Source organism: Sus scrofa, chromosome X (assembly GCF_000003025.6).
Source record: "Sus scrofa isolate TJ Tabasco breed Duroc chromosome X, Sscrofa11.1, whole genome shotgun sequence".
Taxonomy (NCBI): domain Eukaryota; kingdom Metazoa; phylum Chordata; class Mammalia; order Artiodactyla; family Suidae; genus Sus; species Sus scrofa.
This window is the reverse complement of record NC_010461.5, coordinates 48,263,978-48,289,964: the sequence shown is the minus strand read 5'-3', so window position 1 is coordinate 48,289,964 and position 25,987 is coordinate 48,263,978. Positions and strand designations below refer to the sequence as shown.

The 25,987-nt window shown below is 37.4% G+C and overlaps 1 protein-coding gene across 7 annotated transcripts in view; it reads right to left on the bottom strand.

The window, feature by feature from the left end:
* RRAGB (Ras related GTP binding B) overlaps positions 1–3,381 on the bottom strand; it is a 43,613-nt gene extending 40,232 nt beyond the window's left edge. For 3 of the 7 annotated variants that reach the window (XM_021079808.1, XM_021079811.1, XM_021079810.1), the window contains exons 1-2: positions 2,975–3,377; positions 1,870–1,903 (exon numbers count right to left, since the gene is read on the bottom strand). In XM_021079808.1, coding sequence (XP_020935467.1) covers positions 1,870–1,881 — 12 coding nt within the window. In that variant the 5' untranslated portion in view covers positions 1,882–1,903; positions 2,975–3,377. Of the gene's footprint in view, positions 1–1,869; positions 1,904–2,721 lie in introns of all 7 variants that reach the window. The other 4 variants (XM_021079806.1, XM_013986197.2, XM_021079809.1 and 1 more) reach the window with 3 other exon arrangements.

The window sequence follows — 25,987 nt, the reverse complement described above, 5'->3', positions numbered from 1 at the left end:
AAAAACCACAATTCTTTATACTTATCCAATTTTTTTTTGTTTTTGGTCTGTCACAAGACTCTGAGCTCTTGAATGGCAGGGAGAATCCCCTTTGAGTCTTCAGTGCCTAACATGAATGAGCAAACTATCAAAACAAAGCAATTTTTTAACATTGAGAATTGTCCAATGGAAAGGGTGAAGGTATTCATTCTTGTCAATGACAGCATTTAACAAGACAGAAAAACACCTATCAAAGATCCTGTAGATTCTTGTACTAGGAGGGAATTGGGTGAGGTAACTTTTAAGAGCCTTTTCTAACTTAAATTTTATGAAATATAGTTCCAATTACCTTGCTTTTCAAATAAGGGGGTGTATGTTCTATCTTCTATTCTAAGATATTTTATAAAAAGTCCTAATTACAAATATAGGGAGTATTAATAAAAATGTTCTGCCCTCAAGCTCAATTTAATCTAACTATTTAGCTATTTAAATTCTATCTCACTAAAGAAATATTCCTGAGGAGCTAGTCTAAAGTTTTAAGAAAAAAATATTTTTATTTCTAATCACACACAAATTTCTGGTATTTTTAGCTGTCCCTATTGATAGAAACTTTAGACAGGCTCATCAAGAACATTTCCTTAGCAAACTGAAATTATATAACTGAAGTATTAGACAAAGTTAAGGCTAAATATAGTACATTTTGTCTGTTAATTGAAGTATAGCTGATTTACAATATTGTGCTAGCTTCGGGTATACAGCATAGTGCTACTTTTTCTTGCAGATTATATTCTATTATAGGTTATTTTTACTTCACAAATTATATTCCATTAGAGGTTATTACAAGATATACTGTGCCACATAGTAAATCTTTGTTGCTTATCTAGTTTGTGTATAGTAGTTTCTGTTAATCTCATACACCTAATTAGTCCCTGACTTCTTCCTCTCCCCTTTCATAACCATGTTTGTTTTTTTTATGTCTGAGTCTGTTTCTAGTTTCTATATAGAGTCAGTTGTATTATTTTTTAGATTCCACATGTAAGTGACATCATATAGTATTTTTCTTTCTCTTATTTCACAAAGCATAATATTCTCCAGGGCTATCTATATTGCTGCAAGTGGCAATATTTTATTCTTTTTAATGGGATTTTATTTTTTAATTTAAAAAATATTACTTTAATAGCTTATGAAAAACTTATCAAGGCTGACTGTATTAAGTACTAATCTAAGTGCTCTACCTACATTTGCTCATTTAAACTTCATAACAATCCTATGAGGTAGGTAACATTACCATTTTACAAAGGAAGAAACTGAAAGCCCAAAATGTTCAGGAATTTGCTCTAGAGCTGTGCTCCTATCGATTCTTCCTAAACTCCAAGGTGGAGCACAGTACCATAAGAGTGCATGAGACGGAGTGTTCAATTCCATTTGAGGAATTCATATAAAACCTTATTGTGGTAACATGTGAGTAGGGGTTATCATAAATGTGCAGGCAGAAGTCTGTGTAGTGTGTGTATATGGCTTGCACAAAATGTAAATTAATTTGTAAACTTGGAGAAAAACAGATTCTGCATGGCTATGATAAGATGCATAGGTGTGGCAGATGGTTCAGCCAGGAATAGATTTTTAAAGTGCATTCCATGAGATGAAGCCACTTGGATTGTATTCTATGGGCTTCAGGAAGTTATAAAAAGTTAAGGATGTAAATGACCCAGATTTATATATTAGAAAAATTAAACCTGATAGCAAAGAAAGGAACAAGACTCAGGGAGAACATGTAGAAGGTTCCTCCAATAGTCAGGAAAGATGGCAAATATGCATCACAAATATATTTGCTAAACAGTAATTTCTTACCTTTACCTTTATGTTTCTGATGTACCTAACGCATCTTACCTTTTTCTTCATGGCTGTGTTTGGTAGCACCCATCTGTAGATATAAACCAAAAGACAGAGTCCATAATCCAGTTGCCTTAGAAATAGGAATTAAAGAGATACTAAAAAATGTGGAGGTGCAAAGGAGACATTTATAGCACAACAGCTGAGTATAGCTATGTGGGGAACCTCAGTTAGGTAGAGGCCCTGATTTTCCTAAATTATAAAACTGGGTTTATGCTTTGTCTCCCCTAATTACATGCTCAGGAGATAGCTACTAGGAATATGGATTTAGAAATATAAATGTCACTAAAATTCAAGATTAATTTTTTCATCATCTTAAGAAATTTATCAAAGAATAATTACAAATGCTGTAATAAATCAAACAATATTGTCATATTTGAATACCTTTTTAAAAAGTCAGTATATTTTAAAAAAAATCTTTAGTCTTTCATCTGTTCTTCCAAGCAATATTTCACTCATCAAGGGCACAAAGCATATAAAATACAAATCTCAAATTTGTACAAATTGGCACAAAAAGCACTCCCAAGGAACTGATCTCTGCCCATGAAATGCCAACCCTATTCCTAGTCTAATCCTCAACATGATGATGTCAAATCTTCTTTATTGATAATTCAAAGCAATTCTGAACTTCCCCTCCCCAGAGTGATATTCAGGCATGTCCCAAGTGTTGTTTCTGACCAGTTAGCAATCAGTCCTCTTGCCAGTTTATCCAACCACCAAAAGCAACCTTACTGGTAAATCGAAGCGTCAAAACAATTTATCACGGGTGAAACATTCTAATTCACTGTATTTTCTTTAGTTAGAACGCTCCCTCCCCCCTCCAGGTTTGACATAATACCCTTCACCCACCCAAGCGATCCTTCCGGTTCCCCTATGGGAGGATCCATTCTCGACCCCACATTCTCTTTCTCCATCTTTTTCTCAGAGTCAGATTCTTCCATCGTGCAACAAGTCCTTTCCAGTCCCTTCTAAATCCGCAGTACTCTCCTTTTTTCCCCTTGTTCACCCCCTCGGCCGCCTATTAGCGTCGCCGGCGGCCCTTAGGCCTCCTATACTCTTGCCTCCGCCTTGTCCACTGGGGGGCTGCTATCCCCACCGTTACCTTTAGCGCCCCGAACTTGGCCTCAAGCCACCTCAGAGCTGGCCGGCTCAAAGGCTGTGATTCAGTGGTGCAAAGGAAGAGATGGAGGATGAGAGGGAAGGAGGGACGGGGGAAGGGGGTTCGTCTCCAGTTTGGGCCTCAGGCCTCAAGGTCTCGAAACCCAAAGGGGACTTCACCCGCAAAGAGGTGGGGACGAGAAAGGCGGAGGTGGCAGAAAGAGCAGACCCGTGCTGAAAGCACTAAGCGATGAATGTTTCAGCCAGCTTGTGGTTCCTGAGCCTGGCCGCTCGGCAGAGTCCGCCGGCGACTGCGGCGGATACGACCTAACCGCCCGCCCTTCAGGAGTGCAGGTACCTCACCACAGCCACCCCACTGCAGGCCAGGATCACGTGGGCACCTGCCGTAAACCCGGAGCCTGTCACGTGACTTGCCGCTTCCCTAGGGGCGGGTAGACTGGGAAGAGTACCATAGAGACTGCGGGGAGAAAGACAGAGTGCCTCCTGTCTCACGTGGCCCTGGCTCTTGCTAAGCCAGTGGCACCGCAGGGCGCTGCCAACCTGAAGGGGCTGTAGTTGTGGTCCACTTGGCCCCGCTGCCCTCCCACGCGGAGAATTAAAGGAGCTGGTTGCAATTTCAGTGCTTCAAATCTAGCTTTCCCCCCCCCAACTATTTCACCCTTAACGATTTTCAGTGGGGAAGGCACAACATTGCCTTTTCTCCCTGTTTTTTGTCTTTGTTTTCCTGTTTTTATTATTAGTCCTCTTCCTGTAGCTGAACTTGTAATTAAATGAGTTAATACATCCGAAGTGATTATAACTGTGTCTTCCACATAGTGCACAATAAAAATTATTGCTGGGACCAGGGATTCATCAGGAATTTTAGGACTTACACTTTCCACTTGTTTAAAACTTAAAGGAAAACAAATTACACAGCATGGTAAGAAGTCAATAGACAAAGCCTAGAGGTGATGACTGAAGGACCACTGGTAGGCAAATTAATACCCTATTTAGATGTAGAGACTATAAGAAAAAAACAGCCAGAGTAGTTCAAAGGGGTTGCTTCTGGAGAGAAGCAGGGGATCTAGGAAGTGAGCCGACTATTGCTTTTCATCGTAATCCCTTTTGAACTATATATGTAATATTTTATATATAGTATATATACAGTATATTGTGTATATATACACTATATACAGTGTGTGTATATGTATGTGTACACATATATATATATGGTATATTTTCCTTGTAAAGAAAGAAGGACTGGAGGGAGGAGGGCGAGAAGGAAGGACAGATGGAAGTAAAGAAGAAAAGACAGGGAAGAAAAGAAGGAAGGGAGGGAAACTGAGCAGAAACAAGGTGTGCTCTTGACCTCAGACTTTCCTATTTGCCATGTTATATGATCCTTTCTTACCACAAAGGACATGCTTCAAGAAAAATTCATTCTATTCTGACCCTATCACTTGCTAAATCTCCTCCCTCCTCTCTACTACCTCCTGTCAAACCAGCTCTTGTTTTAGGTTCCCTGTGTGGTGAAAGACCCTGAGTCTCGAACCAGGAAGTCATTTTACTATTTTTTTCTTCCAGTTTTATTCAGATGTAATTGACACACAGCCCTGGGTAAGTTTAAGGTGTACAGCCTAATGATTTGACTTACATAAATCATGAAATAATTATCACAAGTTTTGTGAACATCTTTCTATCATCTCATATAGGTACCAAATTAAGGAAATAGAAGACAATTTTTTTGTCATGAGAATTCTTAAAATTAACTCTCTTAATTTACATGTAAACATACAGCAGTGGTAATTATAATTTTAATCATAATTATTTGATTATATTTCTTATGTTGTACATTACATCCCTAGTACTTTTAACTGAAAGTTTGTATCTTTTGACTGCCTTCACCCCCTGCCTCTGGTAATTTGATCTTTTTAATGAATTTGGTTGTTTTTAATTATAATTGACCTTTTGAATGAATTTGTTGTTTTTAATTATAATTGACCTCCAACACTACGTTAGTTCCTATTATAAAACTATTTCTATGCATTTCAAAATGATCTCATGGTAAGTCCAATTATGATACATCACATATATATCATATACATATGATATTATTACATAGTTACTTACTATCTTCCACACACTGTACATGTAATACCCATGACACAATTATTTGCAACTGGAAGTTTGTACTGCTTAATCTCCCTCACCTATTCTTCTTGGTGAATGTTTCAAAGGAATGGCTTTCAGGAAGACATTTTTGAGTTGTAGGAGATACATATTCACGACTGTAAGCTTTTTTTGTGTAAATGCTCTGAGAAAAGTAGATCAAGGGCCTATCATGAGGCCAGAACAAACAGTAAATTCTCCTTGCGATGTTGAAATTTCTCAGGTAGGCTTTTTAACAGGGGTCAGGTGTGGGATCAATGGGGAACTGGGGTCATCCTAGGGGCCTAGCAAGTCTCTTGGTGCAGGGGTTTGGACAGAGTTATGTGCTGAACATTCTTCAGTTCTCATTAGTCCATTTCTACAATCTCTGTGCACTTCCTTATTCTTATTTCTGCTATTTTTATTCCACCTGTTATAATATCTGGCCTGGAAAACTGCAATAGCCTCTTAAGTGATTTTCCTAGAATGATAGCTTCAAAGGAGTTTGGAGTGAGTAGAATAAATCTTCAGTCATCTCACCCCTCAAAAGCATTCAGAGTAAATAATATGTGCTTGTTATGTAACTGATGCTTTCAAAATATTCTCCATCCCCCTCCACCAGACTTCACCAGACAATTTGTTCCCTTAAACCAGTCTTTTATATAAATTCACTTTCTGTTGCTAGTCTCCATTTCCTTCTCCTCCAGCCTTTACACTTCTTTACCATTATCACTATCTCCCCAAAGTTCTGTGAGGAACAGATTAAAAAAAAAAGGAAGGAGAAGGAATGAAGAAGAAAAGGGGGAGAAGTGGGGAGATGCCCAGAGAGAGAGAGAGGAGAAAGAAGAGGAAAAGAAGTAGTGGAAAAAAGGGATTTGAAAAAGATTGTGGAACTAAACCAAATTAAGAGTTGATCCCAGAGAATAATAAATAAAACTGTTGGTACAATGTATTCCTATACATTCTGGAGATAAAGATTCTGGTTTCACTCAGGTATTATTGACTGTTTTTTTTTTTTTTGTCTTTTTGTCTTTTCTAGGACCATACTCACAGCACGTGGAGGTTCCCAGGCTGGGGTCTAATCGGAGCTGCAGCCACCGGCCTACACCAGAGCCACAGCAACGCCAGATCCGAGCCACATTTGTGACCTACACCACAGCTTATGGCAACACCAGATCCTTAACCCACTGAACAAGGCCAGGGATCGAACCCACAGCCTCATGGTTCCTAGTCAGATTCCTAACCACTGAGCCACGATGAGAACTCCTGACGGCTTATTTTTACATTTTCACTAAAGGGTCATAGATAGATAGAGAAGATGATGGTTACTTTTTATTTTTGTCAAGTTAATTTTTGAACTTTTTAAGTTCTTTGATGAAAGTGTTCATTAAACTCTGCAGAGTTATTCATACATTCATTCGACAAATATTTATTAATCAGCTATTCAGTGCCAGGGATTGTATTAGACATTAGAGGATATAAACATTCCTTTATTTCAGGCCCCACTGCCTGTTAGATGCTTCTGATTCTAACACCTCAGCTTCATACACTCATACATACTTGTACACCCACATACAAACATATCAGCATTCCATCTGTCCATATACCATCCTATATTTTTTCAATTATAAATTTCAGCAATAAAAAGTAATATAGACCACCTAAGATAAAATAAAATGTTTCCTTTTATTTCCTAAATTAATTCTAATCAGCTTTTCTTCAACCATACCCATGGGTCCCCAATTCCCAAAGTACCTCTCATAATTTCCCTGCCCTTCTTCTTTTCAACACTCCCTTATCTTCTGTTCCCATAGCTCACTGTTACTTCCCAGAGTCCCATGAGCTTATTCCTATAACTTGCTGGCAGCACTTTCCTCTCCATTCCCACTCCTTTTCTTGAACTACTAGGAAATGATCTTGCAGTTAACTAGACTTAAGTATTTGATGAATGAGAATCATCATGGTGGGACTTCTGTTTTCCTGCCCAGCATGTAAGGAGTTTAGGAGTTACCACAACATACTAGCAATAGGTAAAAGCCTAAGAAAACTTAAAAACCAACAAGTCTTCTTAGATTCATCAGAGACATGAAGTCACAGGGCAAATTGCTTCTATTAAAACTGGAGAGACATATGGATAGATATGCAGAATGATAACTCTCCAGAGCAGAAACCTACTCAGAAACTTCTATTGGAACCATTACCAGAGTAGGAAAAGCTGAACAGTAATTGATAATTTGCTGGAGGCTTAGTGTGTATAAGTCTGAAGAGTTAAAAACTCCAGAGAAGCCCAGTCATAGTGGGGAGATCTACACATTTGTGAATTTTATCTCCAAGGACTCTACCAGGTCCTCACAGTGAATATCAGAGGAAAATCCCTTCCTGCTACTGGCAGTGGGAGAGGAAAACTAACAATTTTGAAAAAAAAACAGAACATTCTGTTCTTAACAAGCCTGTCCTCAGGGGAAACTATTTTACTAGAACCTAACATACTAGGGTTTTATCAGTGTCTAGCCTACCTGAGGGAAATGTTGGAACTATTCAACTGTAAATTTCCAATAACTATGATTAATATACTAAGAGCTCTAATGGAGAAAAATAGATCACATACAAGTAAATAACATATAAGTGAACTAATCAAAGAGATGGAAATTTTAAGAATTAATCAAAAAGGAATCCTCCAGATCAAAAAGCACTATAGAAGAATGCCTTAGTTGGACTCATTAGTAGAATAGATATGGCTGAGGAAAAAAAAATCTCTTACCTGGAGGATATGTAAAAATAAACTTCCAAAACTGAAAAGCAAAGAGAAGAAAAGACTGAAAAAATAACAATAATATCCAAGGACTGCAGAATAACTACAGAAAAAGGATAATATATGTCTAATGGGCATACCAGAAGAAGAAAAAGTGAAAGAAGCAGAAGCAATATTTGAAGCAATAACAATTGAGAATGTTTCCCAACTTTATTTCAGACACCAAATCACAGGAAGCTCAAAGAACAACAAGCAAGATAAAGGCCAAGAAAGGAAAAGAAAACACCTAAGCATATCATTTTAAAATTACATGAAAATCATGAATAAAGAAAAAATATTTAAATAAGCCAAAAAAACCCCCTTACACTTTATCTATGAAAGAGCAATGATAAGAATTACAACTCACATCTCCTCAAAAACCTGCAAGCAAGAAGAGAGTAGAGTGGAATATTTCAAATGGTGAGAGAAAAAAACCCACCAACCTATAACCCTGTACCCTACAAAATTATTCTTCAAAATGAAGGTGAAATACAGACTTTGGAGACAAACAAAAATTGGAGGAAATTTGTGGCCAGTAGATCTGCCTTGCAAAAAATGTTAAAAAAAACAAACAAACAAAAAAAGATCTTCAGAGAGAAGGAAAACGATAGTCTCTTATGGTTTTCTGTATTTCTACGTATCAGTGAGATTTCTCCTTTTACATTTCTTATTTTGTTATTTGGATTCTCTCCTTTCTGTTTGGTGAGCTTGTCCAGAAATTTGTCAATTTTGTTTATCCTTTCAAAGAAACAGTTCTTGGTTTTACAGATTTTTTCTATTATTTTTAAATCTCTATCTTATTGATTTCCTCTCTGATCATTATAATTTCTTTCCTTCTGCTGACTTTAGCATTTGTTTGTTATTTTTCTAATTCTTTAAGTGGTAGGTTAGGTTGTTTTTCTGGTTTTTTAAAGAAGACCTGTATTGCTATGAACTTTCCTCTAAAAAACTGCCTTTGAGGCACCTCATTGAATTTTTTTTTTTTTTTTTTTTTTTTTTTTTTTTGCTTTTTAGGGCTGCACCCAGAGCAAATGGAAGTTCTCAGGCTAGGGGTCGAATTGGAGCTGTAGCCACTGGCCTGCACCACATCCACAGCAATGTGGGATATGAGCTGCATCTGCTACCACAACTCACAGCAATGCCCACACCCACCAAGCGAGGCCAGGGATCAAACCTGCATTCTCAGGGATACTAGTCAGAATCATTTCTGATGAGCCACGACAAGAAATCCCAACACCATAGATTTTGTATGATTGTGTTTGCATTGTCATTTGCCTGAAGGTATTTTTTAATTTCCTTTTTGATTTCCTCCTTCCATTTGTATGCAGGAGAATCTCTGGGTAGTTTGTATGGTTTTACTATATTCTGAGTGCTTGCTGTCTGTCCTCAGCTTGTGCAGGCCCTTACTGCCTTGATAGGGGATATGCAGGTGCACAGCCTGCATGTGCTCCCAGGGAGGTAGGGCGGCAGGCAGTCAATGCCAGGTTATGGTACCCTCAGGGAGAGCAGGCTGTGCTCACCTCTATAGTCTGAGATTGCAGTGGCGGCTTGCCCACCTCCATTGCCCAGGCAAGTGATATCCTGCTGCCTGAGAGCCTGTGCATGGAGAAAGGAGTTCCTATGGCAGCTCCCCTCCCCCACCCCACACTCCCCAACAATGGCACCTTGCTTCTCTGGTGGGCCTAGGCCTCCATCTGCACTCCCTAGGATGTGGCACACCACACCTTAGCCCCCTCATGTTGTTTCCTACTGTCTCCCCTGGTATTACCTCTGAGTTCTGCGTCTCAGCACCCAGACCCTACCTATCCCCAATGATAAGTGTCTCAGGTGTGACTGTGGATGGCACGCCATCTGTGCAGCTCTCTCTCTGTTTTGCCCTCCTTAGGCCAGCTGCTGTGCTTTTTGTCAAGGCTTTGAAGCTCCCCTTATGCCCTGACTGATCTCCCTGCCAGTCACAGGGCCTCCTTGTGTGCAAAAATCTTTCCTCTTTCACAGCTCCCTCCCACTAGTGCTGGTCCAGTCCTGATTTATTTTTCTCTCTTCTTTTTTTTTTCCTATTGTCCTTCCCAGTTATGTGGAGATTTTCTTGCCCTTTTTCGAAGGCTGAGGTCTTCTGCCAGCGTTCAGTAGATGTTCTGTGAAAATTGTTCTATGTATAGATTTTTTTGATATATTAGAGGAAGAAGGTGAGCTCCACATCCTACTCCTCCACCATCTTGATCTGATCTCTCAAAACGTGTATTTTTTTTTTTTTTTCATTTTTGGCCACCTTGTGGCATATGGAGTTCCCAAGCCAGGGATCAGATCTGAGCCATAGTCACAACCTAGGCCACAGCTGTGGCAACAAGGTGTCCTTAACCCCACTGTGCTGGGGATTGAAACTGTGACCTAGTGATCCCAAGACACTGCTGATCCCATTGTGCCTTGTGGGAATCCAACACGGTTATTTTTAATAGAAACAATTAAGCCATCAAAATATTAATCTCTCATCTATTCTTTTCCTCCCCTTACCCTCATCCTCTGTGGCAACTCCTTTTATCAGTTGTGCCCAAAAGCCTTGTTGGGCATCCTGTGACTATCTCAAAGGGTGAATGCTTATGAGTTCCAAAAGGAATGGATCTGAGATTTAGAAGGACTAATGGCAATTCTTTAGCCAACTTATCTTGGGGGCCTCTGCAAATTTTGTCAATTGAGTCTTAATGCCATTGGTGTGTTTGACTAAACCAGAGGTTTGAGGGTGGTTAGCAGAGTAAAAATGTTGTAAAACTGGTCAAAGAACACAGAATTGAAATACATGGTCAATAAAATGGGTTTTTTGACCATTGGCATGTTTTTTAGGGGGTTACTTTTTTTTTTACCAGTTTTATTGTGATATAATTAGCATAAAGCACTATATAAATTTACAGTATACAGCATAATAATTTGAGCACATACATCGTGAAATATTTATCACAATAAATTTAGTGAACCTCTATCATCTCATATAGGCATAATTTCAAAGAAATAAAAATCTTTTTTTCTTGTTATGAGAACTCTCAGGATTTACTCCCTTAACATCTTTCACATATAACATACAGCAGTGTTGATTATATGTATCATGTTGTACATGCTAATATGTGCTTATAACTTCAAGATTGTACCTTTTGACTGATTTCATGAAATTCCCTTCCCCACTCCTGCCTCTAGTAACAACAATTCTGATCTCTTTTTGTATGAGTATGTCTGCTTGCTTTTGAAATGTAATTGACCTATATACTGTATTGGTTCCTGTTACACAAAATAGTGATTTGATATTTTTACACATTTCAAATTCATCATGGTGATGATAAGTCCAGTTACTATATGTCACCATGCTAAGATATTGCCTAGTTATTGACTATCTTCCATACATTCTAAGTTTCATAACCATGGTTCATTTATTTCCAACTGAAATTTGGTAGTGCTTTTTCTTTAATGACCACACCCACAGCATATGAAAGTTTCTGGTCCAGGGATTGAATTTGGGACACAGCTGCAACCTATTCCACAGCTTTAAACCTCTGTAGGATACCATCGGATCCTTTAACACTCTGCTCCAGGCAAGAAATAAAACCCATACCTCTGCAGTGGCTTGGGTCATGGCAGTTGGATTCTTAACCAACAATGCCACAGTGAGAACTCCAGAAGATGGTAGTTCTTACTCTCTTTCATCTATTCCTTTTTTCCCCCTACCCTCATCCTCTGTGGTAAACACCTGTTCTTTTCTGTATCTATAACTCTTGTTTGTTTTATGTTTGTTCATTTTTTTTTATTTTCAGTTTCGAGCATAAGTGAAATCTTATAGCATTTGTCTCTCTCTGCCTGACCTATTTCACTTAGTATAATGCCCTCTAGGTCCATCCATGCTGTTGCAAATGGCAAGATTTTATTTATTTTTATGGCTGAGTAATATTCCACTATATATATAAAACCCTCTTTATCCATTCAGCTATTGGTGGGCACTTAGGTTGCTTCTAATATTTTGGCTATTTTAATAATGCTGCAATGAACATTGGGGTGTATGTATATTTTGTAATTAGTGTTTTTTTTTTTTTTCCTTTGGATACCAGGAGTGGTTTGCTGAATCATATGGTAGTTCTTTTTTTTTTTTTAATTTTCGAGGAAACTCCATACTGTTTTCCATAGCAGCTATATCAATTTACATTACCACCATAGTGCACAAGGGTTCCCTTTTCCCCACTTCCTTGCCAACATTCATTATTTTTCATCTTTTTGATAATAGCCATTCTGACATGTGAGGAAATAGTTGATTGTGGTTTTGATTTGAATTTCCCTGATGAGTTGTGATGTTGAGTATATCTTAATAAACCTTTTGAACATCTGTATGTCTTCCTTGAAAAATGTCTTTTCATCTCCTCTGCACATTTTTCAATCAGGTTTTTTGGGTTTTTCTTTGTTAAGTTGTATGAATTATTTGTGTATTTTGGATATGAATTCCCTTATTGGATATATCGTTTGCAAATATCTTCTTCCATTCAGTAGATGATCATTTCATTTTGTTGATAGTTTCCTTCACAATGCAAAACCCTTTTAGTTGGATATAGTCCCATTTATTTATTTATTTATTTTTACTTCTGTTTCCTTTAGCTGAGGAGATATATACAGAAGGATATTGGCAAGACTATTATCCAAGTATATTGCCTATTTTTTTTCTAGGGGTCTTATGGTTTCAGGTCCTTAATCCAATTTGAGTTGATGTTTGTGTATGGTATGAGGTAGTAATCTAGTTTCTTTCTTATGCACGTGCCTGTCCAGCTTAACAACACTGTTTATTGAATAAGCAATCCCTTTATTCATTGATGTTCTTTGCTCCTTTTTTGTAAATTAATTGCACATATAACTGTGGGTTCATTTCTGGGTTCTCTATTACGTTCCATTGAAATATGTATCTGTATTTGTGCCAGTACCATACTCTTTTGATTACTATAGCTTTGTGGTACACTTTGAGATCAGGGAGTGTGATACCTCCAGAATTCTTCTTCTTTCTCAAGATTATTTTCACTATTCAGTCTTTTGTGTTCTATACAAATTTTAGGATTATTCGTTCTAGTTTTGTGAAAAATACTGTTGGTATTTTGATGGGATTGCATTAACTCTATAGATGGCCTTGGTTAATATGGTCATTTTAACAATATTGGTTTTTAAGTCCATGAACACAGTATAGCTTTCCATCTTTTTGTGTTATCTTCAATTGCTTTCATCAGTGTCTAACTACTACAGATTTTTGGTTTTTGGTTAATATGAAATTTATATTTAGTAATAATAATTATTATATATAATTATATATAATATATAATTATTATTATTCTTTTAAGTTGCTAATCTCTTTTTTAAGTTACTGATATCTTAAGTTCAGATGTATTTCAACAACCCTCCATTTTCACTCCCCTCATGTTTATTGTTTTTAACATCATATTTTACAACTTTTCTGTGTATCCTTTATCTACTTGTTATATATGTAGATAATTTTACTACTTTTGTCTTTTAATTCTCATACTAATTGTTTTACTACCTTTCTTGTATATTTTCTTTTAACAGTGAGATTTTTCCTTTAGTAATTTTCATATGTCTGGTTGTGGCCTTTCCTGTTTCTCTTAGAGACATCCCTTTAATGTTCCTTGTAAAGCTGGTTTGGTGGTGCTGAACTCCACTAGTTTTTGCTTGTCTGTAAAAATTTTGATCTCTCCACCAACTCTGAATTACAGCCTTGCTGTGTAGAGTATTCTTGTTTGTAGGTTTTTATTTTTTATCACTTTAAACATATCATGCCATTCTCTTCTGGCTTGCAGCATTTCCACTGAAAAGTCAGTTTATAATGCTATGGTAACTCCCTTTTATGTAACTTGTTACATTTCCCTTGATGCTTTTTATATTTTCTCTTTATCTTTAATTTTTTTCCATTTTTCCCATTTTCCCATTTTCTTCCAGGTTTTTTTCATTTTGTTTCCATTTTTCCCACATTGTAATGTGTCTTGATATAATGCTCTGTGGGTTGATCGTTTGGGGGACTCCCTGTGCTTCTTGGACCTAGACATTTGTTTTCTTTCCCAGGTTAGAATATTTTCAACTATTATGTTTTTGATTATGTTCTCTGCCTCTTTCTCTTCTCCTTCTGTGACTTGTATCCTGAACATTAGTACATTTGATATTGCACCAGAGGCCATTTAAACTGCATTCATTTATTTTTATTCTTTTTTCATTTTTGTTCAGGTTCAGTGATTTCCATCACTCTTTCAGCTTGCTGGTCTGTCCCTCTGTATCATCTAATGTACTGTTGATTTCTTCTCATGTATTTTTCATTTCAGTTATTGTATCCTTCATCTCCAGCTCTTCTTTATATTTTCTAACTCTTTGTTAAAATCTTCTAACTTCTCACTCATTGAATCTTCTCCAGAGTTCCCTGAACATCTTTATTACTATTAGCTTTAACTCATTATATTGGGTAAATTGCCTACCTCCACTTCACTTAATTCTTCTTCTGGAGTTTTAACTTTTCTCTTTTTTTTGGAACATGTTCTTCTTTTGCTTCATTTTGCCTAATTTGCTGTTTTATTTCTATGTATCTGGTAGGTTGATTATGTTTCTTGTCCTTGGAGAAGTGGCCTTCTGTAGGAGACATCCTATGTGTTCAGCATCACACTCTTATCTTGTCACAAGAGTTATAAGCTCTAGAGTTATTCCCTATGTGAGCTGTGGGTCCATATGTTATAGTGAATTGATTACTATTGGTGGTCTAGTAGGCATGGCTGACCCCAGTCCTGTTGGTTGCAAGGTTCTGCCCAGTGCAGAGGTTGCTGATCATTTGTTATTCAGTCCAGTTCTCTAGGCAGCTGACTGAAGAGCCCCAGCAGGTCTTGGTGCTTGTCCTGGTGGACAGAGCCTGATTTTGAAGTGGGTGGTTATGGGACCAGTCCCAAACATAATGTTGTTCTGCTGGTGGGTGGAGCTGGTTCTTGGCATAAATGGCCATGGATTTCAGGGTGTCCCAAAGATGGTGCTGGCCCACTGGTGAGTAAGTCTATATCTCAGATTAGTGTCCCATAGTAGCTGGTTGAGGGGTTCAAGGTGTCTCAGACTTGCTGATGGCATGCTGGTGAGTGAGGATGGGGCCTGGGTAGTCCCAGGAGGTATTGGCTTACTGATGGGGTTTAATTCAGGCCCATGGAATCCCGGGGCTACTGATGGTTCACTGTTTCACAGAGCTATGTCCCAAGGTCTCTGGTGTTCTGAAGGGCCCTGGTGTTCTGAAGCTGGTATCAGCCTGCTGGTGGGGTGTGTGGATCCCAGGACTATTTGCTAAGGGGCCCATTGTGTCCCATAGCTGATTTTGGCCTATTGGTGAGTAGGGTCAGGGCCCATGTGGTCCTATTGCTCATGCAGACCTGCTGTTATGTTGCCCGGGTCCTAACAAGGCAGGCTAGAGGACTGCAGTGACCTGTAGCTCATTCCTACCTGCTAGTGGGTTGGGCTAGTATCCAGGGGTTCCTGGGGCTGGTGCAAGCCCACTCGTGGGTGTAACTGTGTCTTGGTTGCACAGAGTTGAGGGCCCGTAGTCCCCTGGAACTAACCATGCCCCACTGGTAGTTCTCTGGCTGCAGTTCCCCAGGGGTTCTGGGACTAGGACAGATGCACTGGTGTATAGGATGGGTCCTGAATACTCTTGTGAACAAGGCCACATCCAGGGGTGGGGAGTGGGGGCTCAGGTATTCTTAAGACAGCTTCCCTGCTGTTGAGTGGATCTACATCCTTGCTCTGTTAGTGCTTAGCCTGAGGCATCCCAGTACTTTTGCTGGTGTGTGGGGTCAGTTCCCAGAGCTTTTAAGCTAGAAAGAAGATTCCAAAATGGCTCTTTCCACCTCCCGTTTTCTTGTGGTAGAAGAAGTTCTCAAAAATTGCTTCTACCAATGCATATATTCCTAGGGTAAACATGAGTTGCCTCCTGCCTCTCTGGTAGGTTTTCCAAGATCAGCAGTTGGATCTGACCCAGAATCTTCCAATTACTACTTATGATCTGGATCCCAGAGTATGTGAGATTTTGTGTGACTCTTTAAGAGTGGAGTCTCTATTTTCAACATCCAAATGTAAGGCCTGCTTACCTTCAAAGCCAAACATTCTGGGGGGTCATCTTCCCAGTTCAGGCCCCAAGGGTAGGGAGCCAGATATGGGGCTCTGACTGCTTGCTTCTTGGGGAGAACCTCTGCAATTGTAATTATTCTCCCTTTTGTGAGTTGTCCTCCACTACAGGGATATTAGTCTTGACTATACTGCATCTCCACCCCTCCTACCCATCTTTTTGTGGCTTCTTCTTTATATCTTTAGTTGAAGAAGATCTTTCCTGCTGGATTCCAGTCTTTCTCCAGTCTTCCTACTCCACCATCTTGTCCACGCCTCAGTCTCTATGAAGTTTGAGAGGAGTTCTCCAGGCAGGGATGATCTTTTTTTGTAAGGAATTTGGACATAGAAGGGGACGTAGCCTGTCTGCAAGGGAAGGCCTCAATACAGTGTGATAACATACTATAATATATTTATATCCATTAGATGGAGAAATTGTATGAAATTCATTTTCCAGTTTGTATGTATGTCTCTCTTCTTAATTTTAATATAATAATGAAGTGTTTGAACTTACAGGACCATCAGGCTAAAACACACAATTATGGGAAGGGGTTAGCATACTTAAAAACAGGGCAACCACAAGCCAAAACCAAATATTGCATGTGCAAAAAATGAAAAAAAAAATACACTCAAGCAGATAATAACAGGAGACCATCCAACCAAAAAAAAAAAAGAAGAATGGAGAACCATAGAATCAACTGGAACACGAGGATCAAATGGCAATAAATAATCATCTATCAATTATCACCTTAAATGTCAATGGACTGAATGCCCCAATCAAAAGACACAGAATGGCTGAGTGGATAAAACGGCAAAAACCTTCAATATGCTGCCTACAAGAAACTCACCTTAGGACAAAAGATACATATAGATTGAAAGTGAAAGGCTGGGGAAAAGTATTTCATGCCAATAGACATGACAGAAAAGCAGGAGTTGCAACGCTCATATCAGACAAAATAGACTTTAAAACAAAAGACATAAAGAAAGACAAAGAAGGACACTATTTAATGATTAAGGGATCCATCCAAGGAGAGGATGTTACTATCATCAACATATATGCCCCAAACATAGGAGCACCCAGATACATACAACAAATATTAACAGACATAAAGGGAGATATTGATGAGAATACAATCATAGTAGGAGACCTAAATACCCCCCTCACATCAATGGACAGATCCTCTAGACAGAAAACCAATAAAGCAACAGAGATCCTAAAGGAAACAATAGAAAAGTTAGACTTAATTGATATCTTCAGGACACTACATCCAAAAAAATCAGAATACACATTCTTCTCAAATGCTCATGGAACATTCTCAAGAATCGACCACATATTGGGACATAAAGCGAATCTCAATAAATTTAGGAGCATAGAAATTATCTCAAGTATCTTCTCTGACCACAATGCCATGAAATTAGAAATCAACCATGGGAAAAGCAAAGAGAAAAAACCTACTGCATGGAGACTAAACAACATGCTACTAAAAAACCAATGGGTCAATGAGGAAATCAAGAAGGAAATTAAAAACTATCTTGAAACAAATGATAATGAAGACACAACCTCTCAAAATCTATGGGATGCTGCGAAAGCAGTGCTCAGAGGGAAATTTATAGCAATCCAGGCCTTTCTCAAAAAAGAAGAAAGATCCCAAATTGACAACTTAACCCTCCACCTAAATGAATTAGAAAAAGAAGAGCAAAGAAGTCCTAAAGTCAGCAGAAGGAAGGAAATTGTAAAGATCAAAGAAGAAATCAATAAAATAGAGACTCAAAAAACAATAGAGAAAATTAATAAAACCAAGAGCTGGTTCTTTGAAAAGGTGAACAAAATTGATAAACCCCTGGCCAGACTCACTAAAAAGAGGAGAGAAAGAACCCAAATCACCAAAATTATAAATGAAAAAGGAGAAATCACAACGGATACAGCAGAAATACAAAAAACCATAAGAGAATACTATGAACAACTATATGGCAATAAGTTTGACAATCTGGAAGAAATGGACAATTTTCTAGAATCTTACAGCCTGCCAAAACTGAATCAAGCAGAAACAGACCAACTGAACAGACCAATCACTAGAAATGAAATTGAAGAGGTCATAAAATCACTCCCTACAAATAAAAGCCCAGGACCAGATGGCTTCACAGGTGAATTCTATCAAACATATAAAGAGGAATTGGTGCCCATCCTCCTTAAACTCTTTCAAAAGGTTGAAGAAGAAGGAATACTCCCAAAGACATTCTATGAGGCCACCATCACCCTCATTCCAAAACCAGGCAGAGATACCACCAAAAAAGAAAACTATCGCCCAATATCATTGATGAATATAGATGCAAAACTTCTCAACAAAATCTTAGCCAACCGAATCCAACAACATATCAAAAAAATTATACACCATGACCAGGTTGGGTTCATCCCAGGTTCACAAGGATGGTTCAACATACGCAAATCAATCAACATCATACACCACATTAACAAAAAAAAAGTCAAAAATCATATGATCATCTCAATAGATGCAGAAAAAGCATTTGACAAAGTTCAACATCCATTCATGATCAAGACCCTCGCCAAAGTGGGTATAGAGGGAACATTCCTGAATATAATCAAAGCCATTTATGATAAACCCACAGCAAATATAATCCTCAATGGGGAAAAACTGAAAGCCTTCTCACTCAAATCTGGAACAAGACAGGGATGCCCACTCTCACCACTGCTCTTCAACATCGTTTTGGAAGTCTTAGCCACAGCAATTAGACAAACAAAAGAAATCAAAGGCATCCATATAGGAAGAGAAGAGATCAAACTGTCACTGTATGCAGATGACATGATTCTATACCTAGAAAACCCTAAGGACTCAACCCCAAAACTCCTTGAACTGATTAATAAATTCAGCAAAGTGGCAGGATATAAGATTAACATTCAGAAGTCAGTTGCATTTCTGTATACCAGCAATGAAGCATTAGAAAAGGAATACAAAAATACGATACCTTTTAAAATTGTACCTCACAAAATCAAATACCTCGGAATACACCTAACCAAAGAGGTAAAGGACCTATATGCCGAGAACTATAAAACCTTAATCAAAGAAATCAAAGAAGATGTAAAAAAATGGAAAGATATTCCATGTTCATGGATTGGAAAAATCAATATTGTGAAAATGGCCATCCTACCCAAAGCAATCTACAGATTCAATGCAATCCCTATCAAATTACCCATGACATTTTTCACAGAACTAGAACAAACAATCCAAACATTTATATGGAACAACAAAAGACCCAGAATCGCCAAAGCAATCCTGAGAAACAAAAACCAAGCAGGAGGCATCACTCTCCCAGACTTCAAGAAATACTACAAAGCCACAGTCATCAAAACAGTGTGGTACTGGTATCAAAACAGACAGACAGACCAATGGAACAGAATAGAGAATCTGGAAATTAACCCTGACACCTATGGTCAATTAATCTTTGACAAGGGAGGCAAGAACATCAAATGGGAAAAGGAAAGTCTATTCAGCAAGCATTGCTGGGAAACCTGGACAGCTGTATGCAAAGCAATGAAACTAGAACACACCCTCACACCATGCACAAAAATAAACTCCAAATGGCTGAAAGACTTAAATATACGACAGGACACCATCAAACTCCTAGAAGAAAACATAGGCAAAACACTCTCTGACATCAACATCATGAATATTTTCTCAGGTCAGTCTCCCAAAGCAATAGAAACTAGAGCAAAAATAAACCCATGGGACCTCATCAAACTGAAAAGCTTTTGCACAGCAAAGGAAACCAAAAAGAAAACAAAAAGACAACTTACAGAATGGGAGAAAATAGTTTCAAATGATGCAACTGACAAGGGCTTAATCTCTAGAATATACAAGCAACTTATACAACTCAACAGCAAAAAAACCAATCAATCAATGGAAAAATGGGCAAAAGACCTGAATAGACATTTCTCCAAGGAAGATATACAGATGGCCAGCAAACACATGAAAAAATGCTCAACATCGCTGATTATAAGAGAAATGCAAATCAAAACTACCATGAGATACCACCTCACACCAGTCAGAATGGCCATCATTAATAAATCCACAAATAACAAGTGCTGGAGGGGCTGTGGAGAAAAGGGAACCCTCCTGCACTGTTGGTGGGAATGTAAACTGGTACAGCCACTATGGAGAACAGTTTGGAGATACCTTAGAAATCTATACATAGAACTTCCATATGACCCTGCAATCCCACTCTTGGGCATCTATCCGGACAAAGCTCTACTTAAAAGAGACACATGCACCCGCATGTTCATTGCAGCACTATTCACAATAGCCAGGACATGGAAACAATCCAAATGTCCATCGACAGAGGATTGGATTCGGAAGATGTGGTATATATACACGATGGAATACTACTCAGCCATAAAAAAGGATGACATCATGCCATTTGCAGCAACATGGATGGAACTAGAGAATCTCATACTGAGTGAAATGAGCCAGAAAGACAAAGACAAATACCATATGACATCACTTATAACTGGAATCTAATATCCAGCACAAATGAACATCTCCTCAGAAAAGAAAATCAATCATGGACTTGGAGAAGAGACTTGTGGTTGCCTGATGGGAGGGGGAGGGAGTGGGAGGGATCGGGAGCTTGGGCTTATCAGTCACAACGTAGAATAGATTTACAAGGAGATCCCGCTGAATAGCATTGAGAACTATGTCTAGATACTCATGTTGCAACAGAAGAAATGGTGGGGGAAAAACTGTAATTGTAATTTATACATGTAAGGATAACCTGACCCCCTTGCTGTACAGTGGGAAAATAAAATTTAATTTTAAAAAAAAAAAAAAAAAAAAAAAAAAAAAAAAGAAATTCATTTTCCAGACCTCAAATGCTCCATTAAGCAGTTAAAAATATCTGGGAGCAGTATGAATATATTTTCCTGTGTTATACTTCAGACAAGTTTGACAAGTGTGATAATCACATTTTGAGCTTTGTAAATGTTTTCCCACCAATTAATGCCATAATTTGTCAGTAGCCCAATGGTTTAATCTATAGTGTTAAGGATTAAAGTTTTAAATTTGCCAATGAGACTGGGTTGTTATTTTGTCCAAATCAGAGCTTTCTCTTTTTATCCAATCAAATATTGTTGAATGTCCAATCTCATTTTTCTGAGGTGAATTTTTAGACTTCTCTAACCAGTCTTGCAAGTTATCATATGGGTAAATATCACTTTTTACCATAACACAGGTTTGGGTGCTCTAGGTCTCTTTAAAGGCATTTCTCACAGAAATGTCAGCAAAGTGATTTTCCTTACCTTACAGTGATCAAGTTTAGAATGCCCCAGAATCTTAATAATAAACTGTCAGGTAACATTATTGCATCCAACAATTTTCTAACATAGAGGCTATATTTAATTGTATTGCTTTAAGGAAAAGGAAGCCACATTTCTTCTACAACATTCCGAAATCATGAGCTTCTCTAAAGCATATCTGATATTAGTGTAAATATTGACAGTTTTGTTCTCAGCTAAAGTATAACCCTGCGTAGGAGCATATAATTCAGCCTGTTTAGTTGAAGTAGCTGAAGGGAATAATGCTGCCTCAACAACGTCAAAAGGAGTTGTAGATTTACTCAATAGAGTATTTGCCATTATCACCTTTTAAATAAGAATCATCAATGAACCATGAAAAATCATAAGTACCCAGATAAGTTTTCTATACAGCATCATGAGGAGTCAGGGGTTGATTTGTCATTGTTAAACAATCATGAGTGACTTCATCAGTGGTGGAAGGGAGAAAAGCAGCAGGATTTAGGTTATTTCAATGTAAAATTATGTGAGGAGCAGTTAACAAATGTAGTTCATGAGAAGTTGAGGAGGCTGACTGAGAAATGTTGAGTAATTAGAATTCAAGAAAGATTCTACTACATTAGGTACAAAAAAGGTAAAGAGGGTCCCACAATGATTTTTTTCAGTGGTCTTAACTAAAATGGTGGTGGTCATAATGTCTCTAAGTCAAGGAGGTATCTCAGTGCCAGTTGATGGTTATAATAACCTATGGATCAATAGGGGTCCAATTTCATTTCTCCGCACATTTGTCTCCAGTTTTCTCAACATAGTTTGTTGAAGAGACTATTGGGTGTTCTTGGCTCCCTTGTTGAATATTAAACAATAATGTATGCCAGGATTTGTTTTGTCTCACTATTATGTTTCATTGGTCTATGTGTCCATGTTTGTGCTAGTGCCATAGTGTTTTTTATTAATACAGCTTTGTAATATAGTTTGAAATCAGCAAGGGTGATACCTTTGACTTTTTTTCTTTTTTTCATGATTATTTTTGCTACTTGTGGTCTTTTGTGGTTCCATACAAATTTTAGGATTGTTTCTTCTATTTCTGTGAATAATGCCTTAAGTATTTTACTTAAATATAGTTGATTTACAATATTATATTAGTTCCAGGTGTACAACCTAGTGATTTAATGTTTTTATAGGTTTTATTGTCTGGTATTTTGATGGGGATTGCATTGTATCTGTAGATGGAGTACGAACATTTTAAAAATATTATTCTTCTGATCCATGAACATGGAATATCTTTCCATTTCTTTGTGTCTTCAATTTTTTTCAGCAAAGTCTTGTAGCTTTCATTGTAGATCTTTCACTTCCTTGGTTAAATTTATTTCTAAGTATTTTATTGTTTTTGATACCATTGTGAATGGGATAGTTTTCTTCATTTATTTTTCAGATATTTCATCATTAGCATAAGGGAATGCAACCAAATTCTCGATGCTGATTTTTTATCTTACCAATTTAATGATTATTGATTAGTTAAAAGTTTTTAAATTAAATCCTTGTTTTTTAATATATAAATAATTTCATCAGCAAATAATGATAATGTTCCTTCTTCTTTTCCAGTTTACATGCCTTTATTCTTTTGTCTTTCCTAATTTTTCTTTCTAGTAGTTTTGGAACTATATTGAATAAAAGCGGTGAGAGTGAGCACCCTTGTCTTATTTCTGATCTTAATAGAAAAGATTTCAATTTTTCTCCATTGAGTATCGTGTTAGTTGTGGGTTTGTTATATATGGTCTATATTTTGTTGAGGTATGTTTGTTCTATTCCACTCTATTAAAAGTTTTATCATGAAAGGATATTGTATTTTGTCAAATGCTTTTTATGCATCTATTGAGATGATTGTGTGATTTTAATCTTATTATTTATTGATGATATATTACATTAGGATTCGTGTATGTCAAACCATCCTTGCATTTAGGAATAAATTGCACTTGGTCATGATGTATAATCCTTTTAATGAGTTCTTTAATTCAAGTGGCTAATATTCCATTATGAATGCTTGCATCTATATTCATCAAGTATATTGGTCTACAGTGTTCTTGTGTTTTCCTTATCTGGTGTTGGTATCAAGGTAATGCTGGCTTTGTAGTGTGAATTTGGAAGTACTACCTTCCCCTTGATATTTTGGAAGAGTTTGTGTAGGGTTTGTATTAATTCTTCTTTAAATGTTTGGTTGAATTCTCCAGTGTTCTTGGATTTTTCTGTTTGGAGATTTTTTATTACTGATAAAAAAATCTTTACTTGTTATTGGTATGTTCAGGTTTTCTATTTCTTCCTGATTCAGTCTTGGTAGGTTTTGTGTTTCTAGAAATCTATCCATTTCTTCTAGATTTCATATTTTTTGGCATATAGTGGTTCATCGTGGTTTCTTATGATCTTATGTATTTCTATGTTATCAGTTATAAAAACTTCTCTTTGACTTTTTTTGTTGTCTTTTTTAGGGATATGAAAGTTCCCGAGCTAGGGGTCAAACCAGAGCTGTGGCTGCTGGCCTGCACCACAGCCGCAGCAACGTGGGGATCTGAGCTGCGTCAGGGATCTATACCATAGCTCATGGAAATACCAGAGACTTAACACACTGAGTGAGGCCAGGGATCAAACCCACATGCTCATGGATCCTAGACAGGTTCGTTACTGCTGAGCTACGATGGAAACTCCATCATTTTTAATTTAGTTTATTTGAGTCATTTTTTTCTTTCTTAGTTATTCTAGCTAAAGGTTTTTCAGTTTTATTATTTTACAGAATGAATTGTCAAGTTTGTTAATAGTTTCTATTCTCTTTCTGGTCTCTGTTTCATTTCTCTTCTGTTCTTTATTATTTGCCTCCTTATGCTAACTTTGGGACTAATTTTTTATTATTTATCTATTCCTTGAGGTATAAAGTTAGGTTGCTGATTTGAAATCTTTCTAATGTCTTAATATAAGTATTTATCACTATAAACTTTCCTCCCATAAAATATACTTTGTATTTCTGTTTAAATTTTCTTCAGAATAGTTTTTTTTTCTGTCTTTTTAGGGCTGCGTCCATGGTATATGGAAATTCCCAGGCTAGAGGTCGAATCAGAGCTGTAGTTGCCAGCCTATGCCACAGCCATAGCAATGCCAGACCCAAGCTGTGTCTGCCACCTACACCACAGCTTGTGGCAACACTGGATCCTTAACCCACTGAGCAAGGCCAGGGGTCTAACCTGAATCCTCTTGGATACAAGTCAGGTTCATTACTGATGAGCCACAGCAGGAACTCCTAAAATATTTTTTTATTTCCTTTTTCATTTTTCCTTTGACCTGCTAGTGGTTATGAAGTGTGTTGTTTAGTATCCACATATTTATAGATCTTATCTATTAATAGATATTTCCTCTTGATATTGACTTCTGGTTTCATCCCATTGTGGTCAGAAAACATAATTGGTATGATTTCTCTCTTCGTGAGTTTGCTAATTGTGTGTGTCTCTGTGTGTGCCATTATATGATCTATCCTGGCATATGTTTCATGTACACTTTCAAAGAATGCATAATTTGCTTCATTTGGATGAAATGTTCTGTATGTATCTGTTATTTCTATTTGTTCTAAAGTATGACTCAATTCCAAAACTTTCTTTTTGATTTTCTGTCTAGGTAATCTATCCATTTCTAGTAGTGTGATATTAATATCCCTCACTATTACTGTATTGTTGTCTGTGTTTCCCTTAAGATCAGTTAGTATCAGTTTAGTATATTTTGGTGCTCAGGTGTTTGGAGCATATATATTTACGATTTTATATTTTTGGTCTGTTGACCCCTTTATTATTATATAATGTCCTTTTATTCACTACCATTGTTGGCTTGAAGTCTATTTTGTCTTATTTAAGCATGGCAATGCCTGCTCCCTTTTTGTTTTCAATTGCTTGGAATATAACCTTGCTTCCCTTCACTTAGAGCATATGTGTGTCTTTAGAGCTGAAATGATTATCCTTTAGGCAGCATGTAGGTAAGTCTTTATTTTTATATCCATCCTGCTATTCTGTGCCTTTTGACTGGCTATTTTGTCATTGTTACTTTTTCCCTTCTATTTCTTTTTCTTTTTTTTTTTTTTGTCTTTTTAGGGCCACACCTGCAGCATATGAAGGTTCCCAGGCTAGGATTCTAATCAGAGCTGTAGCTGCTGGCCCTCGTCACAGCCATAGGAACAAGGGATCTGAGCAGTGTCTGTGACCTACACCACAGCTCACAGCAATGCTGGATTCTTAACCCACTGAGCGAGGCCAGGGATCAAACCCACAACCTTATGGTTCCTAGTCAGATTCATTTCTGCTGCACCATGACAGGAACTCCTTTTCCTTCTATTTCTATCTACTTTTGTTTAGTTGGTAGTTTTCCACAATGAATTGCTTGATCTTCTGTTTTTAATTAATTAATTAATGCATTTTTTTTGTATTCTTAGGGCCTCATGTATACTAATTACGTTCATTACCACTGAGCCACAACGGGAACTCCCTGCAACCTTTGTTTGTCTGCTCTAGATTTTTGCTTTGTGGGTTCCTTGAGATTTTACATAAAACATCTCACAGATAAAATAGTTCTTTTTATGCTAATACTAACTT